General features: G+C 35.4%; 1 protein-coding gene across 2 annotated transcripts in view; it reads left to right on the plus strand.

Moving 5' to 3' along the window:
• Positions 1-13,321, plus strand: part of TTC3 (tetratricopeptide repeat domain 3) — a 68,775-nt gene extending 55,454 nt beyond the window's left edge. For both annotated transcript variants that reach the window (XM_081951304.1, XM_081951303.1), the window contains 9 exons: positions 493-589; positions 2,068-2,168; positions 3,076-3,163; positions 5,669-5,773; positions 6,843-7,249; positions 8,149-8,266; positions 9,212-9,439; positions 10,584-10,670; positions 12,252-13,321. In XM_081951304.1, coding sequence (XP_081807430.1) covers positions 493-589; positions 2,068-2,168; positions 3,076-3,163; positions 5,669-5,773; positions 6,843-7,249; positions 8,149-8,266; positions 9,212-9,439; positions 10,584-10,670; positions 12,252-12,359 — 1,339 coding nt within the window. In that variant the 3' untranslated portion in view covers positions 12,360-13,321. The remainder of the gene's footprint in view (positions 1-492; positions 590-2,067; positions 2,169-3,075; positions 3,164-5,668; positions 5,774-6,842; positions 7,250-8,148; positions 8,267-9,211; positions 9,440-10,583; positions 10,671-12,251) is intronic.
• Positions 13,322-13,977: the final 656 nt, after the last annotated feature.

The following is a 13,977-nucleotide window of genomic DNA, read 5'->3' on the forward strand; positions in this document are numbered from 1 at the left end:
TAACTAGGCAACCTAGGACCCATTGGGTCATTCTTCTTTCCACATATAATATCAGCTTATGCTGTTTCCCCTCCCTTCATAATTCATGGGAGAGCCCTATTGAAACGTCCTCTCCTCTGCATCTGCCTTGTAGCTGATGTTGAATTGTATAGCAGAGTCAAACATTAGGAGATGAGGACAGAAAATGTTTTATGACATTTTATATTATGGCATAAAATGATTTTTATAACATTTATGTCATAAAGTGTTTTATAAAATTTGCTAAACTTCAATTTCACGGGACTCATGGGAACTGATTGTTAGTTAGTCCATTTGACGTACTTTGATTTTTTTTAAAATTACCCTGTGATTCAGTTTTGCTAGTTAATGCTTTCTGATGCAAGAGTTTTATCGGTGTATATTCATTGTATGCTGAATTAATTTTTGTTTTGCAGATATTCAGGCACATAGACATCTGAGCATATGTTAATAGTTTTTAACTTTACTTTACAGCAATAGGTTTGAATGTGAAAAAATAAAAATGGAGGAAGTTATAAAGAAAACCCAGGATTGTCAACAAGAATGTGTTAAAAGAGCAATAGCAGCTGAGGTAAAATATATGGTGCTATTTGAACATATTGCTGATTCCTACAAACTGTTTTATTATCTTAATATTTTATCATGTTTGTCTAAAATTTACATACTTGACGTAATACTGTTGTCGGACTCTACCCACTAGGATTTATTAGCAAATCACATATCTCATGATTTTTCATGGCTTTATTTAATATCTTGGCCAAACTTGGTAGAAGCAGCTTGGATCAGCTGAAAACTTTATTGTAGATAAAAAGGAAGCCCTATATGAGTTGGTTGTCCACTGACAGTGAAAAAATGTAAATGATTTTGTAGTCTTTGGGTTTAAATTTGTGGCTTTTTCCTCCTATCCTTCCAAACCAATGGATAGTTGTCCCAGTGCTAGTTGGTCTTAAAGCCGAGTAGTTGTTATATCTTGACATAATGGCATCTTTGACCAGGAGCTATTGGTTCCCCATTTTAACCTCACAACTCTCCCTTCCATTTTCCATTCCCCCTCTCCCATACATTTGGAAGGATCCTGTGTATCTTTCCCTCCTTTCTGCTGAACTTCTGTGGCAGTAAGAGGTGTCCTCCATCTCCATTTTTTCATCATCAGGTACTTTCTCCATTTTAGACTTTTTGTGAGTCCTGATACCTTTTCTTTTTTGTGGGCAACCTCCCCTAGTTCAGAATTCTCCTCTCATTTTCAGTGAAAAAACACCATTTTTCTCATTGCTCATGCATTCTTACTCCTCCTCATGAAGTTCTCCTCTTTTTCAGAGTTAGAATAGCTGCCAGATACAAACATTTTATTAAGTCTCTGTAATAAACTTACAATAATTCACAAAATGTTGAGGTTTAATGTTATGGCTTTTCTTCCTGCCTCTCTAAATTACTGTAATATATTACTTGATGCAGTGCGTGGAGATCCAACTGGCTTCTGCAACCCTCAACACTGACTCAAGAGGGAAATAAGAGAGAATTGATAATTACATATGGGCAAATCAACATCTACCATTCTCACCGATAAATACTAATTAAATGTAATAAATTGGCCTGTTTTCAAGACAACTTTAAAAATATTTTTGGTACTTTAAGGGGAAGAGGAGCAAACAACTACAATTCCAATTTTTACAATAATTGAAAATGACTGTAATCATCCATCTAAAATATAGCTAGCTGTTTTTTTTGCTGAAATTTGGTATTCACCATGCGTAAAGGCTGTTGCAAGAGGCAAACTGTCCATTCCTCCTTCATTTGGGTCACAATGTTACAATTTAGAGTAAGTTTCAGAGCACACATACACCTTTAGTGTAAACTTCTAGTTTTTAGTTTGTTGCTATCTTGGTTTTTCAAATATATTTATACTGTTATATTTTTAAGATTACAATTTGCAGTAATAAAAAAGAGTAGTATCATTAAGTGTTGGTGATTAGTTATTTTCTACAAAGTTAATGTGATAGACTATATTTCTCCAGCTTGGTGCTTAGATTTACATTAATATTATTTCAGGTGTCAGTACTTGAAAACTGGAAAGAGAAAGAATTCTATAAACTAAGCAGAAAATCAACAAATGCCAAATCCAATCTTAAATATCTAAAATTCATGACCAGGTATTGTTTACAATATAAATATTATGTTGCATATGTGGTTATTGTGAAAGGATACTGAATGGCAATATAAATCAGGGTTTTTGCAATTGTGTCCATGGTGAAAAAGCACTTTAATTTGAATGCAACTGATTTTCCACCATTCAGAGTCTTGCTTCTTGATTAGAAATTTGATTTTTACTAACAGAATCCATGGTCTCAAAAGGGATGAAACTCTGCCATCAATGACTTAGCTCACCATTAGCTTTTGGCATTAGATTCTAATTCTTCTAACAAATCATATCTCTTACTAAAATTTCATGTTGTTACAGTTGCAACAGAAAAAAAATGTGTCATATGAACCATGTATCCATATGATTATTTGCTTCATTGAACTTATGGCAGCAAGTCATAGTTGCTAGCACAATTATTACTCTGAAATGAATATGTCAATTGATAAAATATTTATTAGCATTAGTATTGGCCATTTTTTCTGAAATCCAACAGCTGTTACAACTCATTTTGATGCTTGGAAGGACAAAAGCATGGTTTTAGGGTTTGTATTGCTTTTTCTTCGCTTGATCCAAGTAATTCAACATTTTCTCTTTTTCTGCTTAGGCCACGCTCTGTTATTTTGTTTTAAACTTAAGAGTACAAAGCCTTGATACTCTTTTTCTTTCAAAAAGTCTTGCTTTTCAAATAATTTCAGCATCTACTTTTTATGTTTCAACTCATAAACATGATTTGGAAAAGGATGCTTGCAGGGGGGGAAAAATCAAATTTCAATTTTTTAAGCAGTACTTATATAGCTTGACTTACCAAATTGTCATTTCATGGTTAGAATCATTTTTAATTATGAAAAATCAGGATATAAGTTTATAAATTAATTAATATCATATTAATTACATAAATTAAATTATACCATTTTCAGTCATTCTGCAACACCTCAGTCAAAATTACAGATTGATTCTTGGGAGTCATTTATTTCAAATATTGGAGAAGAAAAGAAAAAAATAGAGGTAAGTCTCTTGTGATACTTTTTATTCATTATTGTGTATTGGTAGTGCTATAGTTGAGCAGTCATATCTGAAGTAAGAAAATGGAGATATAAACAAGCTCTGTATATCTCTGTAGTTTCTTCACCCCTTCATTTACACAAATGGGAAAATAAACCAGGAATCACAATTAATCATAGCATCCTCTTCAAAGACTGAAACAATGGCTTCAAGGAAGTAGCCTATTATAATTGCTTTGAACCATGATTTAATATCAAGAGTTTTCTGAAAACGAATAAACTTGTTTCAGATATAACTGGAAGCTATACGGTTTGGCTTCTGTATTTGTCATCCTGCTTACAAAGGAAGGAGTAATGCAGATACCTGCCCAGACATACCTGATATGTGTAAACTTGCTCCTTGCAAAAATTACTTAATACTGCATTGCTTATTTTATCTGTTTGAACAATACCGTTTTCATAATCCTATGGTTTCATCTACATGAGACAGCTGGATGTGGTTATTTATTTATTTATTTATTTATTTATTTATTTATTTATTTATTTATTTATTTATTTATTTATTTATTTATTTATTTATTTATTTATTTATTTATTTATTTAGATTTCTAGGCCGCCCCCTCTCCCCGAAGGGACTCGGAGCGGTGTACAGGTATAAATTAAAAAAAACATACAAATAATAGTATACATAGCTAAAATTAGATTAAATAGCCCCTGTACGAATTTATAAAAATTAAAAACTTCGACCATAAAACCAATCATAAAAATTTAAAAATAAAACTGAGGTGGGAAAGCTGGAATTAGGCCAGGCCGGCTAGCTGAAACAGGTGGGTTTTAAGTTTCTGACGGAAGGAGCGGAGGTCCGTAGTCATTCTAATGTCAGGGGGAAGGTCATTCCAGAGGGTCGGGCCCATCACAGAGAAGGCCCTTCCCCTAGGCGTCGCCCGCTGGCACAGCCTAGTGGACGCCACCCGGAGGAGTCCCTCTCTGTGTGAGCGAATCGGCCGAAGGGATGTATGGGGCAGGATACGATCCCGCAAATAACTAGGTCCTGTGCCATGGAGCACCTTGAAGAGGTGTGGTGCAATATCTTTATGCTGATGATATTCAGTTGTGTATCTCCACCCCTGACCAACCAAGTGATGCTTGCCAAGTACTGACTCAGTTCCTGAAGGGAATAAGCATTTGGATGGGGAGAAATTGGCTTCAGGTCAACCCATACAAGACAAAAGTAACTCTGGATTTTCCCTCTTCTTGGTTGAGTAACCCAGATAGAGCTGGTACACAATTTTGAGGTCTTTCTGGACTCACAGCTTGAGGAGAAGGAGCAGCCATGGCTGGAGCAAGGGAGTGTTGCGCAGACCTATCTTGTATGACATTTGTGTGCATTCCTGGATTAGGAGGCTGATAGTCATTCATGTTTGGTCAGTTCCTGGTTGGTTTATTATATTGCACTCTACATCAGATTGCCATTGAAGACCACCCAGAACGTAGCAGTAATGCCACAGTTATGGGTGTTCTATATTTTGCTCAAATTACACCACTGCTCTACAAGCTGCAATGGGATCCGGTTTTTTTCTAAGTACAATTTAAATTCCTGGTTATCACTTTTAAAGCCTTAGAGGGTACAGGGCCAGGCTATGTATAAGACTTCCTCTCCCTGAGGGTATCTGCCTGTCCCACCAGGTGAGATAGAGTGGGTTTGCTCCATGTCCCCCCTCTTAAATGTTGTCATCTAGTGGAGCCTAGGAAGCATGCACTGTACCTGCCTCTGCTTGTGAAACCCTTCTTCAGTGATCTGGCAGGCTCCCACTCTCCTTGCCTTCCAGGAGGTCTTGACGAGGTGGCTTTTTCAGCAAGTATTGAAATGGGATAACGCTATAGTACAGCTTCATAGTGTACCATAGTGATGCCTTGGGATGCAGTGGCGTTTTTGTCAATTTTATTTTTAGTTTGGGTTTTTTTGTTGGTTCTACTGTTTTGTATTCTGGCCAGAGTTGTAAGTATAATATGTGTGGCTATATAAATATTTGAAACATCGGCACCTTGGGTCAAATCCCAAAACAACTGGAGCATCATTTGAACACCATTGGCATTGACAAATTTACCAATATTTGTTTTGCAGTCAATTGCAAAAGGCAGCTTTAGTCAGAATAGCTTACATCCTGAAACAAATACCTCTGACACCATGAAACATCAATATCTGCCTATCTCAGATCCTAAACATCTCACAGACTCCGTAACCTAATCATAATAATAAATAAGAGTTGAGATTAGTGCTTTACTTTGTAGGTTACTAATTTCTCTTTTTTTTAACTAATAAAAAGAGCCTTGCATGTGTCATGACATCATTTAGGAACCAGGTGTTATGAAATTAGCCTAAGAGTCAGGAGTTCATTGTATAGTTTTTACTGATAGATTTTATTTTGGGTTTTCAGCTAAGTAAGTCTACTCTTGATAGAAAATTCTGATCTAAGAATATTAAAGATGTCTCATCTCTTTTCCACAGACTCAGTTTGAAGAGAGGATTTATACAGTAAAAAATGGTGATCTCCTAAATCGTATCACCCCAGTAGAAACTGCAGATCTTCAGCCACCTACTGGTTTGTCACTAGTAAGTTATTTTATGAGTATTTTTATATCCAAAATGAACAGATCACTGCATTATCACAATTGCACAGTTGAAGCATAGAAAAGCTCAAACAGTTCTGTAGTTTGCTCAGATTTTTTCAGAGAAGTTTCCTCATGTACTGGGGCCTCTAGAGTTCTTTTTCCTGTGGGAATATATACAATAACAAGAAACGGGTATATGGCATTACCAGCTATGTTTTGAGCAATGGAAGGCTGTGGCATAAACCAAAAATTCTTAAGGATCCAATCAGAGTCAATCACCAGGACCAGAGTTTTGGTCTTCCAAGCTTTCTTGCTGGAGCCCATCCTCAGGAAACTTCTTTCTCTCCATGTGTAATATTTATGTGGTGCCTGGTTGTGTGGCTTTTAATTGTTAATTAGGGTGTTGGCGACTGGCTATTAAGTCATTGATCGTTGTACCAACTCAGATTGGATTGTGCATCATTATCCTGGGACATGTATATTTGTGAGAATTCTTCAGCGTTTTGTCCAAATTGCTGCCATGAAACACCATTTGAACGCCCAGAGATCGAAATTAAAATAAGGCTGTGATAGTATAAGATTCATTGTTCAACAGAAATAAAGACTGTGATAGGTTACAATATTTGGATAGAAAATCTCAGCCCCTGTTCTGCTAATATTCTTCTATGTTGAATCATATGCAGAGTAGATAGTGGCTGATAATCTTATTTTTCCCTAAGTAAGGCATTGTTCTAAATATAATGCCACATATAAGTAAATGACTGTCTGAGCAAAGCAGGTGACATCAAATTATGCTTACTCTTTTTGCTTTTTACTGTTCAGTTTTGTAATATTTGGGAACCATTGCTGTTTCTTAAATTGTCTTATTGCTCTGTTTGTGTATCATCTACCGTCTGAGGCAGTTTTTAAAATTATAAATAAATACAAACATCAATCTCCAGCTATTTGATGTGGCAGAAACAGTTTTAGAATGCTTGGAATATTTTTTCTCATCATATCTGATCTCATCATATCTGATCTCATCATATCTTTCTCATCATATCTGATCTTGTGCTATTTTTTCTCTTTAGGCAACTCTTGAGAAGTCTCCTATTAATGATCCAGCCATCATAATGTGTTCAGCTGCTGCTCCGCACCTGTCTGCTCCATTTTCACACGTTAATGACAATTACTCCTTATCTTCCAAAGCTAAAACTCACACTGGCAATAAAAATCCAGAGGCTCCTTCAGATAAAGACATTGGAGAACTGCCTGCTGAATGCAGACAAAGTTCACTTTCTGATAATGTATGCTTGCCTCAATCACTAGGAAATTCAGGAAGACGTCTTCAGAATATCCAGCCACTGCATAGCATTTTAGAGGAACGAGCAGGAGCTGCAGAATTGGACTCTGCTACAATTCTAAACAAGCCAATTCTCAGAAAGCTATCTGAAAATATCATTGACCAACTTAGAATTATATTTCCATACCATACAAGGTATATCTACAATAGAAAAAAATGCGTAGCTCGCACTGTAGTTAAAAATCATGTTGTGCGTATGTGTAAAATCTAGTTAGAATTGTACAATGTATAATTTAAATGCACTCTGGCACACATTTTTAGAAATAGTTAACTATTTTTGCTTTTCCTAATATGATTTAAAGTTAAGAGAAAATTTGAAATGGTTCTTCTTGTCATTATCTTAAGCAATTTTTAATGCCTGAAATTTTTGGGTGGTTTGAACTGTGGTTCAGTATGGGCACAAAATTCAAGACTTGGTGCTAGTGGTGGGTTTCTATTTTTTTACTACCAATTCGCTTGGATGGGTGACGCTTCTGCACATGCACAGAAGTGTCCAGGCAGGTGGGCGGAGCCACCCGCTGCCGCTACTACCAGTTCGCCTGATCTGGGCCGAACCGGGAGCAACGCATCTCTGGACAGTGCTTTCTGTACCATGCTGCTTATTACCATGTTTCTATTTTTTTCTTAAGATTCTATTCTTAGGATATTTTTTTAATAGTAACAGTATAGTAAATCATTATTATATAGAGTCCTTTGCCTGGGGTTCAGTTATATGTGACCCTGTTGTACAAATTCTTCTGAAACAGGAGTGGGAATTAAGTATTCATGGGATGAGTTGAAACACTTAAATTCAGAGTGGAATCTTTTTTTTATCTAAAGACCTGAGGATGTCTTAAGTTTTCAATGTTTCTAGGATGCTTTAAGGTAAAGAAATAGTAAGTGGCTTTTTAAAAATATATATATTCTTGACAATACTAATGGGGCCAGGCCATATAATGCAATTCAGTTTTAGATAGTCAGGTTTTCTAAAATATTTGTACAGTATTTATCTTCCCGCAAAATATCTGAATACCTGAGTTTCTTCTCTCCTGCAGTTCAGATTTAGAAAATTTTATAAAAGAAGTCAATGTCAAAAACAGAAACAAGTTGAGCACAGATGAGTACCTGAACAGGGTAACTGAATTTATCTTGGATCATCCAAACACAAGAAAGGTAATTTCCAGAAAATGTTTATGTAGCTATCAAGAAACCCCCACACAATACATATGATACACTATGGTATATATGCTACTGATAATTGCTATTGATAAATTCACAAAAGAAAATCTAAATGGACTCATTCATGTTCTACCTAAGGTGGGAAAAAATTAGGTTGTTAGGTTATCATTCATTCTGAAATATGTATGAGAGTCTCTGTAGTTAAGTCGCATTTATATCAAAAGAGAAGCGAACAATAAGCCTTTTTCTCTTGTAGCTCAAAAGACTCTGAATAGCTTCTCAAGGAAGTTATACAGGTAGTCCACGACTTAACAACCACAATTGAGCCCAACGTCTCTGCTGTTAAGTAAAACATTTGTGACTTTTGCCCCATTTTACAACTTTTCTTGCCACAGTTAAGTGAAACACTGAAGTTCTTAAGTTAGTAATATGGTTGTTAAGTGAATCTGGCTTCCTCATTGACTTTACTTGTCAAAAGGTCACAGGTGATCACATGACCCCAAGACACTGCAATCGTGATAAATGAGTCAGTTGCCAAGCATCTGGATTTTGTTCCTGTGACCAGGAGGATACTGCAACAGGCATAAGTGTGAAAAATGGTCATGTCACTTTTTCCAATTCCGCTATAACTTTGAATGGTCACTAAGTGAACTGTTGTAACTTGAGGACTACCTGTATAGGTTTTTCATGTTTCATTTTTATTTGGCATTCAGTATGTGTTATCAGAGGGATTTTTGTTTTTGCTTAGACTTTTTTTATCTTGGTGCTATTTTGGAATGCTTATTACTGATATGTTCTCTTTTGTTTGATTTTTGTTTTTGCTTCAAATAATCATTTATTTTTAATTCATACAGTATATTTGTCAACTGCCTAAACAGTGCAAAAATAAAGTATAAATTAAAAATATATTACTAATACTTCTCCATTGTGTTTTTAAAGGTTCTTTCCTCTTCTGGAAAAAATGAAAAGTTATCCTCTTGTACTTCAGGAGAAAATGGAAGTCATACTCAAAAAGTATTAAAGACATTTGTACAAAGCAAACCAAAATCTAAAGCTGCTAATGAAAAGAAAAATAAAACTAGACTTCCAACTCAATCAAATCAGATGCCATGGAAAAATATTGGTGAAACTTCAAAATCAAAGTGGAAAAAATCAAATGATGGCATTGTAGGTTTTCTATGAAAACTATTGTTTTGCTAAATCACTTAGATAATTGGGGTTATTTTAGAAATGTCATATATATTCTTTCCAAAGCCCTTTAAAAATTTTAAACAGAAGCTTTTTACTTTTCAAAGTCTTAGAATAGTTTTCAAAATGTAGGCAGTGTCTAATATCATAGAAATCAGAGAATGAGCTAAATTAATCAATTTTCAAAATTCAGATTTTTTTTCAGAGTTGAATTGAGTAAAAGTGAACACTGTTCCATACCAATATGACATGGGAGGTTCCAAAATCTTATTAAAGACTGGAATTGAAATTTTCTCAAAGGTTTTTGTCAAGTGGAAATAACCAGGAACAGAAGTTTAGTTCAAAGCACTTCCATTTTTTACATGCTATCCATACACAAGAATGTGATCTAATGGTCAAGGCAAATTGGTGCTAGATAAAGAGTCGATGGAATTCAAGGAGAGGGGGCTGGACTTGGGTCTCTTGTGGGAGCGTAGCAATTCCATACTAATGACACATTTGATCCCACCTTCGTCATCTCATATAAATTTTAATCAATAACTGAACAATAATGATATAGCACTATTTTTCCCCACAAATGAAATAGTTATTAGAAAAATAATATGTTGCATGAAAGATAACTTTATATGAATTGGGATGGGGGAGCCATATAATTGTGAAGGATATAATCTTCATTGGTTCTCTGAACCCGTGTCTTTTCCTATGCTCTTCAATGAGCAGAATTCACGTATGGAACTCTGGATGAAATATTTTTTCTAATCTATTGACACTGGGTTATAATGTTTATTCTAGACTTAAGTAAATAAATTTTGGAAAGCCTCATGGATTAGAATGATACATTTTTATTTTGATGCTGCTAAACTAAATTTCTGTTTAAAAGGTAATTGAGTCAAACAGCCCATTTGGTTCAGACTTTCTGAATCAGTTGCTTTCAGGAGATCACACACTGACTTAAGTCTGCCACTTCAACAGCAGATCACGGAGATTTTTATGCATGTAAAATATTAGATATGGCCATTACTTTTTGGAATTTTTTTGAGAGCCTGTATTTATTTTCTATTAATGCACAGCAAATCAATAATTTTTGAAGTAGTTTTGAAATGACAAATGCATTTTTCCATAGGATAATGATCCATGTGTAATATGTCATGAAGAGCTAAATTCAAATCTGTTGCATGTTCTGGATTGTGGACATAGATTTCACAAACTGGTAAGTGAATTATCAGCATAAAGATTTTTATTCGTTGCTTGCGACTTTGTAAATGGCTAGATAATTGCTACTGTGTTACATCAATTTTTAATATAATCATAATCTTTGCAATATATACTTGGGGAACTTACTCTTAGGGGGCAAAAACACAAATTACATTGTGGAAGTTGAAATCATCTTGGTTTCCAGAACCAGCCTTTCACTGCTCGGGCTGATCCTATAGCATAAAAAATCTTGCAAATTCAAAGTATGTTAATGTGATCTACCTCATTTAAGAAATGAATTTTCCAATTTCAAAAATGGATATGACCATAATTGTATTGAAATATAATGCTTCCATAGCAGTTGGTATTACTGCAGTTGTAATTTTTAGATAGCCACAGTATTGCTTTTCCTCAGGATAGGCAGGTCAATATGTTGTCTTCCACATATCAGCACCAAAAAATGAGTAGAAAGATGCTTAAATAATGTGAATTTTCTTCAAGGACTCTAAAATACAATACCCTCCACTTTCCTTGAGATCTCACAATTCCCAGTAAAGTAGATTTTTTTTTGAAAGCCTCACCTACAGAAACTTACAGAATGTTTCTTAAACTGATAATCCTTGACTTTCCTCAAGGAAGTACAAGGTTTTCTTCTCTTCCCGAGCCCTGTCAGTGATATTCTTCATCTTCCCTAAAACTGGGTTTGTTGGAGACTGGATGATAGTAATTTAAAGTGCCAGTTCAGGGATGGCACTTTAAGAAAGGATTGCTTTTTTTTATATATTAGCCATGAGGAATAGCAGTCTGTCTGGAAGTGGCAGATAAAACAGCCCACAGGGTGAGAATTCAGAGGTTTAAACCAAGAAATTGCAACTGTGAAATACCTAGTTGGTGCCAGAAACTTTTTGAATATAATCTCAAAAAAGAATCACTAAAATGATGTATATGATTTGGAGTATGATGGTACAGCCTTCTGGCAAGATTTCAGGCCTCAGAAACCTTCTGAAGCATTGTGAGAACAGAGTGCCCTATTTGGAGGGTGGCGCAAAATACCTCAGAAAGAAAGCCTGGCATGGTTAGCAGCTTCCTTGCACAGGCTCAGGTCAGGCCCATTTCATCAGCAGTGAAAGGAAGGCAGCAAAGCAGCATGCAGGACACAGCAGAGCCTGGAGGGCAGTAGGAACAGCTGAGGCTTGGCACTGTGTTGCTAGTATGGCTGGCCACGTCACGGGGCATGAGGTGGCAGTGGTGCCGGGCCTAAGGTAAAGACTGGGTGGTTGGCAACTAGCTGAGACTGCTGAAGGCCCCGGGGGTCTATTTCAGTTCCAACACTGGCCATGAAGTGCTGCCGTCCAGGGCAGCCAAAAGGGCAGGCAGAGATTGGGGGGCGGGGGCGGGGTAATATGGCACCTTTGTGGGCTGCCAAGCACCATTTTTTCCCCATATGATTGCAGGGGTGCTACAACAGCCATTAATTTTGGAGGTTTAAAATATTTTGTTCAATTTTACTTTATTTTTTAAGAGCGGATTCTTCCCATATTTCGTAGCCATATATTTTTAATCAGATATTTGTGCAATCTTTTTATGTCTTATATAGTGTATTGGGCCATGGATTAAGGAGCACAGTACATGTCCAACATGTCGGCGTCACATACTTTTGCGAGAAGATTATCCTGAGCTTCCTGGACGAAGCAAAAAAACTTAAAATAATGCAATATACAGATTAGCAAGAATGATATTTAGATTATTTTAAATCATGATAATAAAATTATATATGAATTCTGTTCCAGTTATTTCCAGTATATTGTATTTTAAATGATCCCTTTGTAGCTTGAGGAAAATATATACATGTAGCTAGTTCTGCCATTTCCAATGAGTCAAGATACCTGGTGCAACATTATATATCCTGTTGTTAATCTGTGTCTGTACTTTTGGCAGAAATATGTCATTTATATATCTGTATTAGCTATTTTTACTATATTACAATAGAGCAGTTCAAAAAGTTAACAAAATATATCTAATAGATATTGTCTCTTTAAATAAAGAACATAATAAAATTGTCAAGTACAGATTTGTTTAGTTTTACTTGTTAGTTTATAAGACTTTAGTCTTTAGTCTTGAGTTAGTTATTAGTGAGCAATGCTATTCAGTACATTTGGAACCCAATTCTTACTGATTTTCACAGATAACCTCCTCTTTAGAAAGTAATCTTAATTCACAAATTGTTTAGGATGTAATCAATACACCATGTTTTTAAGTCATTATTTAATGCGATGTGTGAGTGTGCAAGAAAGGTAACAGGACCCCAAAATTTCTATTGGTAAGCAACATGCTTGTTAAATTAATTTCCGCATTTTATGACCTTTCTTGTCACTCCAGTGTAAAATTGTGTAAAACAGTTAAGTGAACCTGACTTCCCATTAACTTTGCTTGTCAGGTCACAAAAAGTGATCACATGACCCCAAGACACAAACTCATAGATGCTGAAAAGTATCTGAATTTTGCTCATGGGATGCTGCAAAAGTGTTGTGAAAAACGGCCACGTCACTTTTTTCAGTTCTGTTGTAACTTCAAATATTCACTAAAGGAAATAAGTCGAGGACTACCTGTAGTTCTTTCTTTCCTCATTTTTTGTGAGATCTTTAATAAACTAATAATGCTTTTTTAGTCTGTTTTTGCTTCTTCATATGATCAGCTTCACTGATGATAATTTAGTTACACATGCTTTCAGTGTCTGAAACCATAAGGCTTACTTTATATTATAGATCACATTAGCTGGATTCACAAAATCAAATAGCAAAGCACAATTACACATACCAAGCCTGGGCACCAGCAAGCATAGCAAAATGGGCTCACTTAAATTAAGACGTCCTAGTGGATATTTATGAAGAACAAAATACACTCTCAGGTATTTTATGCAAATCAATGAATCACAGTTAATTGTACTCATTGGATGAACAACATATGAATGATTTATTGACATCAACAATCAGATATATCAGGTGTTAGGTAAAGTTTACTTTCTATAGTGTTGCCAAGCTGAAGCTACATCAAAGTGAAATATATTCAATATATAGTTCAACATCTTCCAATGGTAGGCAAAGTGCAATAATTTTACCTTCTCCTTTACCTCTACCTCCTTTACCATGCTCTTTCCTCTATGTTGCCTCAAATTATTTTTGCCTTGTAACATCAATCTGGTAACAAGATGCCAGCACTGAATCATAACCATTCCTTATGACTAATCCTCCAATCGGTTATTAAGGTCAGACCAACATTTTTACCAATTAAGCTAAGATATTCCCCAAAAGAAATGAATGCAA

Source organism: Natrix helvetica (genome assembly GCF_964273705.1).
Source record: "Natrix helvetica genome assembly, chromosome: 4".
Taxonomy (NCBI): domain Eukaryota; kingdom Metazoa; phylum Chordata; class Lepidosauria; order Squamata; family Natricidae; genus Natrix; species Natrix helvetica.